Below are 13,409 nucleotides of genomic sequence, written 5' to 3'. Positions count from 1 at the left end.
GAACACAGACCAACTTTTACCTGCTGTCTTAACAGTGCGTTTTAGAAAATACTACAAATGGCGCAGTAAACGCCATCTGTAGCACGATGCTACATTTTAGGATTACGTATTTTTCATAATGTCATAATAATAAATACCTACCTAATGAATTTTATGAGTAAAAATCGTACCTAGTATATAATACACAGAGTGTTCCAAGAAATAATTAAGAGAAAGCACGAAGGGCAAATACTGTGTTGTGACGGAAAAAATAAGTACCCATAACTAGCGAAACTAACTCGAAAAAATATTTCAATTACAGTAGAATCCGGTTGTAATGACATCGAATGAAAATAGCATACACGTCATACAAAGCACAGTCTTAGAAAATAAATAACTTTCTATTTTGGTTGGTTATTCAGCTTAATAGAGAGAAAAACTACAAATTGTATATATTTAGTAATAGAAAAAGAAAAAGAAGGATGAATTGCAATATCAATATACATAAGAAGGGTCAGAAAAATGAGCGAGAATGTTATTATTAATCATTTGGGTCACTATAGCCGGATATGATTTCATTAGAATCAGTCATAATAAACGATATGTCATTTTAAACGGAGTCATTGTATCCAAACCTTCCTATAGGGAATTTAATATGAAAACCAAACTAAACACTGTATTTGTCTTTTAATGATTATGAATAATCTTTTATATGGATTTTTGCTTGGGAACAAGCAAATTATTGATATAAGATTACGGAGTGTGCAAATAATAATTTTTGCAGTTCTAAGAAATACTAAAATTAACGATATCAGCATCATATTCTGACTAAAAAAAGCACTACAATAATATCGTGGGTCTACACGTGGAGAACGATTTATCGCTAAATCTTTTCGATAAAAATTAGGATTCCAGGAATTAAAAGTTGATAAAAGAGTGTACCTATTGTAACACCGACGGTGAATTTTCTGTGTTTTCAGGGTCGACAAACAATGTTACCACACCATACCTGTACTAGTGATGTGTTTTCTGTACTTAAAGAAAAAACGAATATTAAACAACCATTCTAACCATATGATAATTTTCATAGTTTTTGGATGATCGCTGCGTCTACTGTTAACATTTTGCCGACGTTTCAGTTTTCATTAGCAGGGTAAGAAGCTTTCTAAACCTAAATAAGAAAACATTCTAGTTTAGATGAATCAACTAAAAACAACAAATGAGATTATGATAAGATTTCATTTGCCAATCTTGTGCAGTTGGAGAAATTAAAATATCTTTATGTATCTAACGATAAGGGATATATTATTAAGAAAGGCGCAATGCCCATTTTAACGTTGTATATTGCGAAAACTGCTGCTTCAAAAGATAGGTAACCACATTTAACTTCTACGAGTCGTAATTGAACAGATTTATAAGATCATGCTCTTCAACAGCAATACTTGTTGCTCCCATATATTATCACCACTACACACGACATACTTTATTCACACACAGATGCTTGTTTATAACCCTTCGTATACACAAAATCGTGTTCTATTTCTCGGGTAAGCAAAAAAATCATACTTTCACAAACTCAAAGTGATCTATATTTACTACTCACAATCAGTACAATTTTATATGCAAAAGATAACCGAGAGGTTTTGGATTTTTCTCAGTATTGTCCTTATCATTAACAACTCTGAGTTTTTGAGACTATAGCTCGCTTATTTGAATTCCAATTTTAATTTTATTTAAACCACCCAAAAGAGCGTATTTTAGTGCATACGGTAGGTATCCGTACTGACAGTGACATGATATAATCTGGAACTATGCCAAAAAACTTCTCGAGTATGTTAATTTTTATCGAGTTTATTAAAATTTAATTTACAACGCTGTGGTTCGCTTATAATTCCAGATGAAACCTGTTGAAAGTATTAAAAAAGAAAACCAGATTTCAATCAGAATGAAACCCTAATTAAAGGCGTTTTTTTTGACTGATTTTTTTTCAATTTGAAAAACATTAGAACTACAAAAACAGTCCATATCGGTGCAAAGGCGAATAAAATTTCTAGACGAGTTTATCGATTTCGTAAAGAATGATCCTGAAGCCTACCTTTGTCTGTCTTTACTGCACCAAAGCTCCATAATCTGTAATTATGAAATAGCTGTGGGCTTAAAAGCGTGTTAGTAAATAGGAGAGTAGTTCTTCTATTTCATATGTCATACCGGAAGTCTTCTGCGAGCGTCTTTTATGAACGGGAATAATCACCCATAAATTATCACCTGATAATCGTTCTGAACAATTTCCGTGACTTATAACAGAAAAGATTTAAACACTGCAGTGTTAATGAGCATTTATTCTAATCATTACTTCACTAGTTAGACTCGATCTATATGAAGACTTAGACGTTAAGTAAGACAGGGTTATTATGAATATTCACAAAGAAACATTAGAAACGACGCTAGATATTAATTCTCATTTAATAATAAAGATAATAAGGATGGTGAACAGTGACGGTTTACAAAATTATATTGCTTTTAAAATCGACTGTACCGCTTGAAAAAACTCCATGATTACTAATCGATACCATTTTTCGATAATCTAAAAATACGCCAAAAATATACGATAATTTCCCCGCTATTAGTAAGTTGTAAAACCGTAAATATCCACTATTATCCAGTTTGCGTTCAACGCAATTTTAATTTCATTTTCTCTCTTTAATTAATGATAATCACGCCACAGAATAACTGAACCGCTTCCTTCTTTTAAACGTGTAATTACACGAACGTATGTACATTCAGAACATCGTCGAAACAACAAGAGTTACCGTAAAGAAGAATGTTCATGAACGGATAGATAAGAGACCGCTTGATGTTCAGTTGACACGCTGTGTCCACTACCCGACTTAATCGCATAATAACCAGAAAATCAGGCAATGAAGATCACCGCAGATGCGAAACTGTGACGACGATTTAACTTCCGGCTGACAACATTTCAAGTCCATTACCATTGTCATCTGCCGATCAGCATGTCCAGCAAGCGCGACAAGAGTCTGCGACCCATTTTTCATTTAATGCTTACTCTGTACTTTGGACAAACAATAGAGAGAAGAAGTAGTATTAACTCCAAAAGAGGCAAGTACAGTTTCAATTTACCGATTTGGTACCGTAAGAATTTGCAATTGCCAATTAACAACTAGGTATGGGTACCTGTTCATTAGAAAGCACGAAGCAATGAAAGAATAACATTACAAACAATAAAAACTATGTTAAAAATATTGTAATAAACTAAGATGAGTAATAGATCAAAATAAAGATAGGACATGAAAAATTAGAAGAAGTGGCTGATTTTCGATATCTAGGAAGTCAGATAAGTCAGGACGGAAGGAGTAGCAGGGATGGGATATAAAGCAGAGGATAGCGCAGGGTCGGGTCGCCTTTAATCAAAAGAAGTCACTTCTATGCTCGCCAACGGTTAATTTAGAAATTCTAAAAAGGTTGTTAAAGGTGTGTTTGGAGCGCGGCGTTGTGCGGGTGCGAAACATGGACAGTGGGTGCGGCGGAAAAGAAAAGATTAGAAGACTTCGAAATATGGTGTGATAGGCGAATGATGAGGATAACGTAGGTATAAAAGGTTAGAAATGAAGACGTATTAGAAAAAATAGGAGAACAGAGGACTCTATGGAAGTCAATAAAAAATAGGCGAGATAGGTTGGTAGGACACCTTCTCAGGCATGAAGGTCTAGTCAAATACATATTAGAGGCAGAAGCAGGAGTTAGGAGGGGTAGAGGTAGACCAAGGTTAGATTACTGATCAGAAATAGTTAAGGATGTGGGTTGTTCTAATTTTAGGGAAATGCGAAGTTTAGCTCAGGATAGGAAAGAGGTACGTGTCCAACCAGTCATAGGACTGACGCCCTTATGATGATGAGGTCAAAATCAATTCAAATACGCAGAAATCCAATGTTAAAAAATTAAGTATTTTTCGTCTATCTATGTAAGAATGTGCTGACAATATTTATTTTGATTTCACCACATGCACATGCTTCATTCTGGACTAACCCAAACTTTAAATGCAGACAGTTATGCCGACTTTGACCTATTCGTAAAGGGTTCGCTTTATATCAAAATCCGGGAATTTGTGTTAGTTGCATTTGAAGAATATTCAGTTATGCCTTTCTTTCCTTTTTATCCTAGATGTTTGAGGCTCATTTAAATATCATCAATCCAAACAGGTCTTCAGGATTTTAATTTTCTTAGAAAATATAAAACGTTCCGAACTTTTTTTATTATAGTTATTAAAAAAATAATCCTCACATTGAATTGATAAGTAGACTCTTCAAAATTCTATGTTAATATCATTTAAGTTTATGATAAGACAGTACCAGACTCATTCAGAGAAGATAAAAACCATTTCGAGAATTCATTTAATTTTAAGTGGCAATTCTAGTAAAATTAGTCAAGTAATTTTAAAACTAATCAATAATTGATATTGATTAATCACTTTTAAAGGTTTTTTTTTTTCAGGGACGATATTATCATCGACGATGTAGGATAAACTTTTCAAATTTATAGCAGCAAATGCCATTAGATGGCGATATGCTGTTATAATTAGGTAATATTTAACAGACTTGTAACGGATATATATTCGATCTGATAGGTGATTTCTTAAAACTATTATCTATATCATTCTGATGAGAAGTTGATTCATGTCTGGTAGTTTCAATAAATTACTGACCAAGAACTTATAGTACTTTGTACGCAAGGGTTGTTAAAGAATGTAAATACAAGTTAATGGATTATCACTACATAGTATAAAACAAAGTCGCTTTCCCGCTGTCTGTCCCTATGTATGCTTAAATCTTTAAAACTACGCAACCGATTTTGATGCGGTTTTTTTTAAAAGATAGAGTGATTCAAGAGGAAGGTTTATATGTATAATACTTGCATAATATAGTAGGGAAACACTGATAATTTTAGAGGTTTCTAATGTGATGTCGTAAATAAACACATTTTTTGCGCTTACATTGCAAACGCTGGCTGAACCCTACGAGATAGATCAAAATAATATACTACAGTATTGTACACCTTAAAAAGGTCTACAAAAAAGTCCGGGATGGTATATGTCTATCTCTTAGGGATAACCCACAATAACCATTTTTTATCCTTTACTTTTTACGAGAAATAATGGCTTATTTACGAAGCGATTTTAAGCAATACAGCATTAATCCTTATCCAATTAAGTACTTTTAAATACATTGTGCATTTAATATAGATCAATATGGCCCTTTACAACATGTAATTTAAATGAATATTTTCGAAAATATTACAGATTTAAAATTCAGGGACATAGCGGTCGCGGCGGTATCGGCCGGGAGGCCGGTTTGTATTGTCTAATGACAAAAAAACTGTGAATGTTGTATATAAAGACATTCTGTAGTATATTTAGTATGTTCAGAAGGTATCCTTTGGAGATTTCCCCTTTTCGATAACAATCTAAACAAAACAAAAATATATTTAGTATCAGCATTGCACCCGTGCGAAGCTGGGGGCGGGTCACTAATGTACTGTATCATGTTTCAGAAAGACTACGATGGCAGTAACATATCCCTTTTACTGTCTGATCTACGCAGTTATTTGTCGTGATTTTTCGCAACTAAAATACACACTCGGACAATTGTTAATGTTGTTTCTTATCCCATTTATTACCCCTACGCTGAATTAGGAACAATAGTTCAATAAAAATGCTACACGGAACGGTAACTACCATACCCACGACATCGTAGTTTATCAAAAGAGAGAGCGGATTCAACTAAAGCACGCACAATTATCTAATAAAAAATGGTGATGTATATTCATGACAATACATTTATCACCCGTCCGCGAAGGCTCTTAATATCTTCTGCATTTGGTACAAAAAAGGCCTCGGCAGAAGAGCAATCATTAATCAAATAATTAAAAAGTGGCACACGCGTCAACTGGACGATGTTAGGAACAGTGAAAAAAAAAAACCTTGGGTCAACTGTAGACAGACACCATATATACATATGTATAATATACACATACGTATTGGGCTTGCATACATCTGCACTCGGGTTATGTCCATCGCGTACATGGCTAACTATATAGCCGTCTTACTTGGCTCTCCCACTGAGGTCATCCGCGAACAATTATATGACGAAATCGTGGCTCTTGCAAATAATATACGCATATATGAAAGTGACAGGATGACAAATGACCTTAAATTATTTGCAAAAAATATTATAGTTTTATTTCGCCTGCGTATAAATATTCATAAAATAATACATGCTGTTTTTCAGAGGAACAACTGTACCAACAGACCATAGGTGTACATACAAAAATATATGGGATAAATGGCATACGAATGGATTTCCTTAGTAAGTAGTTTTTATCAATTATATTTGGTACGTAATATGAGTGTTATATAGCAGTTTCATTGAACACCTTTAATCAAAGAGCTAAGAAACCATCATTTTAGATCGCTTACTTTTACCTTGCAGACACTTTGATTTTCCTTAAATTAAAGACACCGATTAAATTTAGACACAGATTTACAGATTACAAGTAAGGATAAAAATATTAATAACGAACCAAAAACAGAGCCTGGCTTCCCTTAAAGTCGAAAAAATCACTTACAGATCCATCACGCTATCAAATGTAACCTAATATATAAAACAATAGAAAAGATGATTTTATTGATTCCAGTATGCAGTTATTATCTCATATAAATATTTGTTTCTTGAAGCAACAAACACGTGTCCGAAATGAACAGGTTTTGTAATTAACTACGATGTCTCTTTCTAGTTTATTTATTCCTTTACTAAATTCCCACTTTCCACACCAGGATCAAGAGTGGCCACTGACCGCTGTCGCATTGAAGAACACAACAACTGAAGATGTTGTACTGGAGCATGAGGCGAAACGTTTGGATTTCACAATTCCACCATTCAAACTAGGAACTGTACAAGCCTACATTCTACCAAACACTTTTTAATTTCTTAGGAAAACCAATTACAAAAGTGCTTATAAGTATTAATGAAAATATTCATTTTATTTTCTATTATAAACAACAATATTTATAAGTTAGTAACAATATTATTAACTTCTTTTTTTCTCCATGGTATTTCTATGTTGCATATAATACAATTATTTTGGTAAAAAACAACTTCATTAATAATTCACTAACGTTTGCCCTGCTGATTGAGAACTTCCCCAATGTAATCATAAAGCTATTTTCAAAAGTGGCGATTTGCAAACAGCCTTCTTTGACATACTATTATTAAACAAAATAAAAGATACAGTATCTATTAGAGTTGTTAGAGATAAGTTTAATGATTCTTATTACGTTTTTGTTCATGTAAACGTTAATTAGATTTCAAGTAACTTAGGCTTTAATCACTGTTTCATAAAGTCAATAATACAAAGTTTGCTTGTAAGTCGTCATTTCTTAAAATACCCTTACAATTATCTTGAGGAAGTCCCAATCAGTGGGCGAAATGTTAGCAAATACTTAATAAACATTTTTTATCTTATCTCCACCGAAAGTAAGTACTACATTTTTCCCTAATTCCAGGGACGAAACTGCAACTTTTTCTACCGGGTTAGAAATCGCGTCTATTATAGGAAAGGATTTTCTTTGATATCAAGAAATATCGAATTTATGGGCCTTGGGAAGAAAGTACGATACCACTAGGGTTGCCACCCGTACTTTATTATAAAGTATTGTACTCTATTTCGACTGTGCGTACGTTATACTTTACAAGACACATAAGGTACGCCAAATTCCTTTATTTAAGGCCTTCAGGAAACATCGTAATTTTGTAAGCGATTATTCGAAATTCAGAGTATTGTTACATCAATAATATTGCACAGAATAATGGCAAGCCATATTTACGGAACAACCTGATTTCCCAAATCTGTTCAAAGTAGTTTCACTTTTGCTGTCCGTTCCGGCCACTTCAGCATTTACAGAAAGGGTATTCTCTGTTATGAACACAAAGTGGCGGGACGACAGGAATAAGAACTAATTAAAAATGGACTTTTAGTTTACTTAAATATTTGTTTGCCATGTTTAGAGGCTATTAATGTATTTAAGAGCGACAGCAATTTGTTACTGGCTGCTAGGTGTAACAAAAAATATGTTTTTAAAAACAAAAAATAAAATACTTTATTTTTATGCTGAGTACTTTTTTTTTTGAACCATTCAGTCGAGAAATACTTTATGTAAAGCCTGAAAAGGTGGCAACCCTAGCTACCACCGTCCAGTAGTTTGCAGTCCATCTCTTCCTGGACTCAGGCAGGAATTCACACACTGGAAGGAATGCCGTACATTCTTCCGTGATTTTCCACGTAATTTTACCTAGTTCAGAATTGTATTCTTTTCAAATTATAAAATAGTATTATTCCTTTTTTGCTCAACAAGTTTATATTCATATGTACGTATATATACGTAAATGGCAACCTTCTAGCCATTACAATTCAGTTGGATCGATGGATATGAGCCTGCTTACTTCACGACACAGTTTACTTGTTTGCGTAATATCGTGTGCGATTATTAGTGAGTACGACGTTCATTTTTAGGAGCGTCTTTTGCCTAATATTTAAATTCAAACATCTAAGAACGGTGATACGACAGTATTAAAGTCCAAATTCAATTACCAATTCAGCACGTGGAACCGTAAACTCAAGTCCGTAATCTCGAAGATACGAGCGATAAGGTTGCTTCGCTGGCGAGTATACAAGCAGTAGTGGCCGAGCCCATATTTGCGTCCGTCAGCTTCTATCTCATGTTGCACGACAAATTTAGTAGAATAGGTACAGTTGGACTCAAAATTATGATATACAACTGAAATAACGGGCCCGTGGTTCATCTGGTAAAAAGTGTTATCAATAAATAAAAACACCTGGGAGGTGACCTACACTCCTAACAGATGTAGATTATCTTCACATAGAATTAGTATGCAGTTGCAGTGCAGCAAGCTCGGCTGTTTAAAATCTTTTCTAATAACTCTTTTTTTGTGTCCTTGACATATATTTTTCTTCACATTATTTCTGAACCCTTTAAATCGAATTTCTTCATTTCTCTAACTCGAGATATGCAAGTGTGGACTTTACGTTGTAAATTGTCTCTTTCAATTAGAATTTCTAGATATTAATTTTCTTCGGAAATATCAGCCACATCAGCGATAATCAATAGGTCGCGTTTTCAAGCTGAATCATTACCATCATAAATTTTACTGCGACACTCAGTATTATGTTATGGGAAACAGTGAAAAAAAAGCAGTTACTTTAGGATCATAATAGTACGGTAAGAAAAGACAATACGGACGAAGTACTTATACATATATTGCCTGAAATCATGATCTGAGATTGCAGGGGTTATTACAACAACAATTGAAAGTAACAATTCATTTACATTAAAAAATGAAATTTTAATTTATTAGGTATCTTCTAAAAATTTCCTTTGTTATTAAAAAAATTAATAATATAAGTTTTGAAACATAACAAGTGTTTTATTTCCTGGAGCTAAAAATAATATATTTCCTGGTACTAAAATAACGGTGGTCTTAATTTCGACAATGGTCTTTTATATTATGGTTTCAATCTGGCTTATCAAAACAACAGTAATTGAATTCCTAGGCACAAAAGTATTGCAAAGCCAATGTCATAAAACCGAATTTTCAAAATTAAAAGTTATTTTATTAGTCATTACTGTTCTTTAGATCAATTAATAGTGCCAGGTAAGTTTCAGAGTTCCAAAAAACAAACAATTGGCTATTACTGAAACAAAATTACTGGAAACCTATAATAGGTACCTTTAATTTAACTCACCTGAACCTAACCTAACCCATAATAGGTAAGTACCTTTAATTTAATCCACCTGAAGCTACTGAGATTCAAAGGACATACACAATGTACACTATACCCCCTAAAAAGTAGATTCAAAAAATGCTTGTAAATAATTTTGTGCACGACTATACGTCGTTGATGGGTCCCGCTCTTCATGCTGGACATACACGATAGTCATCAGCGAAACCATCGGACTAGCATCCTTATTAGCATTCGGAGGCAAGAGAAGCCGATTACGGAATTTATTAAAAGTCATCTTTGCCACCGATACGGATTATGTTGATGATGGTGGACAAGGTACAAGATAACGAACCGTTGAACGAAAACAGGAGTGTCAGCCTCTCTTATTACGGTATAAAATTTATACCCGTTTGATCAAATGCTTGGTATAATAGATGACATACGCCAACAGTACTTAATAGGTATGTAGGTATGTAGGTGCTCACTCATCAAATTCGGGTTACCAAATGGTATCTTTACTTAATATTATAGAATAATAAGGTTTTATTTTGACAAAACAGAAGAGAAAATAGGGAAAGAGCGAATATAAAGATAAGAGAAGAAAAATTAAAATAAGTGGCTGATTTTACGTATCTAGGAAGTCAGATAAGTCAGGACGGAAGGAGTAGTTGGGATATAAAGCAGAGAATAGCGCAGGGTCGAGTCGCCTTCAATAAAAAAAGTCATTTCTATGCTCGTGAACAATTAATTTAGAAATTCGAAAAAGATTGTTACAGGTGTATGTTTAGAGCGGACCGCTGTAGGGGTGCGAAATATGGACGGTGAGCGCTGTGGAAAGAAAGGTTCCAAATGTGGTGTTACAGGTCAATGATGACGATACCGTAGATAGAGAAGGTTAGAAATATTAGAAAGAATAGGAGAACAGAGGACTCTATGAAAGTCAATAAGAAATAGGCGAGATAGGTTGGTAGGACACCTTCTCAGGCATGAAGATCTAGTCAGAGACATATTAGAGACAGAAAAGGAAAAAGATTTAAGAGGAATAGAGGTAGACCTAGATTAGATTACTGTTCGCAAATAGTTAAGGATGTGAATTGTTCTATAGTTTTAAGGAATTGCGAACACTAGCTGAGGATAGTAAAGAGTGGAGGTGCCTGTCTTAGGATTGACGACCTTACAATGATGATTATGGTAAAACAACAATTACCTTACATTTTTTATAAAAATAACATCAAATTAAACTGAGATCTGTCAGATCGACAAAGCATAAAAAATATTTCAGGAGAAATCATTTAATTTTATTGGATAGGTGCTAATTTGTTATCAGGACAGTATACATGTAGTCTAATCATAGGAATCAATAAGGAAAAGGATAGGGTAAATTCTGATACTTGACGAGCTAGTTAGAGTTATATTAGAAACAAAAACAGGACTAAAGGTGTGAGAGGAACATCTAAATTGAATAAATGTTGACATGTAGGTTGCTTTAGTTTTAGACAAATAGTTTTTTTTGAATTAGTTGATTTTCCATTCGTGTAATAGATTATTTTATTTTTAACATTAGCGTTTGTTGTTGAAGTTATGCGATTATTTAACGAATTATACGATAATCTTATGTATCAAAGATTTGATGGGAGTAAAATTACTCCATGGTAAACGTAATTGTGACCATTTAAATGATAAATCGGGTCGGTTTGTATAGAACAGAGACGCGCGGCGCTTATGTGTGTGTGTATGTATAAGTCGCGATAAGATCTTAATCTATTCCTATTAAAATAATATGCGTTATTTATATGCAATGAACTTGTATCTCGCGCCCACTGTACACCACTGAATGATACATTGCCTGCATGTTCAATGACCGACGAATACATAAAGCATACGTGCTGGTAAATGTAAGATTGCAAATCTATAACTTAAATAATTAAAAGGATATTATGTACTTTAAATCTTCGCATTTCCCGAAAAGTGCAACATCCCTAACCAGGGCGACTGATGCATAAAGCTGCAGACCTACCAAATTATTAGATGTTTATGTATCTATTTGTAAAATTTATTAATACCTATTATGGTTTAGTGATTAGGGCTGTGTCTAGAAAAACATTCGCTCAGGACACAGCTCCACCCTAGCGCCTCCCTCTCTCTCTATACATATTGAACATAATGACAGAGCTTTCAATATAAAAAGTCTTCAAGTTAATGAATAATGGTAGACCAAATGAATTCTTTAGGTCTCTGTGGTTAAGTGCATTGCGGTTTCTTTAAAAGTATTTTAAATAAATAATCATTAAGAAAGTAATAAAAACTTAACTGTCTTGTACTTATGAATGTAAAATAAGTGATTCCTCTACAAATAGTATAGACGTGTTTCTCGTTGAACAATTACCGGAACGTTTCCCCTTTAAGATTAACCTTATCCAAGTGGTACTTTTTGTAATTTCTCTTTCTCAACTAAGTAAGCGTTTCCCAACCTCTGTATTCGCGTAAACTGATCACGTATGCATTTGCCCATCTAGGAATTCAACGTCCGGCAGCCCCCGCAATCTTCACCGTATTTGCCTCATATGGCTCAGTAATAAGCGCTATTTGCGTCCATATCTGTGCGCAGTATCCTTTCGACGCTCATCTGTTTCCCATGATACTGAGAAAAAGAGGTGAAGAGACATACCTGCACGTGGTCACCAGGACCACGTTATCGCTCCGACTTTATCGGACAAGAAGAAACCGCGGATCGCGGTGCACCGTTCACGAGATGGAGACTCTTCTCCTCCGTGTGGGTGTGTTGTCAAGAGCGTTTTCGTTAATTAAGTAGCCGCACCGAAATTATTAAACCAACTGTTCAGATCATATCAATATTTGAATTTAATGAACTATTATTATAGACGATAGTCAGGTAATCTGTTTGTATAGGCTTTCAGGATCACAACAGACGTTTGGATCACAGGAAATTAGGTTTTTCGAATAGCAAACTTTCCTGTCATTAAAATGATATTACAATTGCTTTCTTCTACTTGAACACAGCAGGACATACGATTCAATACTCCCAAATTTACATTTTATTCTGGTTCTATTGTCCTGCCTTATCTTTACCTATTTGTGTCTTCGTGCAATAGATTCTTGTAAATTTGTAATCGCTTATGTACAGATACATATGTACTATACATACTGTTGTTCCACCACTCACCCTTTCCACCCTCCTTATCCCCACACAACCTGTCATCTTAAATTATATATTTGTTTGTAAATATGAGAGACGAGAGTCTTGATCCAGCCTTCAACTAATAAATTAGTAATTACACATTTGTATTTTTTATTTTGCACTTTTCATCATCATCATAATAATTTTTATTGTACTTTGTGTGTAACTCGAACTTGATTCGAAAATTAAATTCTCCCGAACTTTTGAGAATTAAAACACCAACCATCCGTTAATTCTTCGTACATCATCTTCATTTTTCTTTTTTTGGTGACCCAGAATTCTGATAATGGAAACAAAGAATCTACCAACACAAGTAAAGAAGAAAGTTCCAAAATCGTTCACTTCTAATTCTGTAACCGTTTTTCTTTTATTTAAGGTAAAGTGTCGGTTCGGAAAACAAAAACTGTTACAGCTAACT

At 34.0% G+C, this 13,409-nt stretch overlaps 1 protein-coding gene across 1 annotated transcript; it reads left to right on the top strand.

Moving 5' to 3' along the window:
• Positions 1 to 776: 776 nt before the first annotated feature.
• LOC108733337 lies at positions 777 to 7,744 on the top strand. Its single transcript, XM_018464439.1, has 3 exons — positions 777 to 1,132; positions 6,282 to 6,359; positions 6,787 to 7,744. The coding sequence occupies exons 1-3, from the start codon at positions 1,077 to 1,079 to the stop codon at positions 6,974 to 6,976; spliced, it is 324 nt and encodes a 107-aa protein (XP_018319941.1). The 5' UTR covers positions 777 to 1,076; the 3' UTR covers positions 6,977 to 7,744.
• Positions 7,745 to 13,409: the final 5,665 nt, after the last annotated feature.

The sequence above is a fragment of the Agrilus planipennis genome, unplaced genomic scaffold, assembly GCF_000699045.2.
Source record: "Agrilus planipennis isolate EAB-ADULT unplaced genomic scaffold, Apla_2.0 scaffold12, whole genome shotgun sequence".
Classification (NCBI taxonomy): Eukaryota; Metazoa; Arthropoda; class Insecta; order Coleoptera; family Buprestidae; genus Agrilus; species Agrilus planipennis.
The sequence above is the reverse complement of the archived record's forward strand: the minus strand, read 5'-3'. Positions and strand labels throughout refer to the sequence as shown.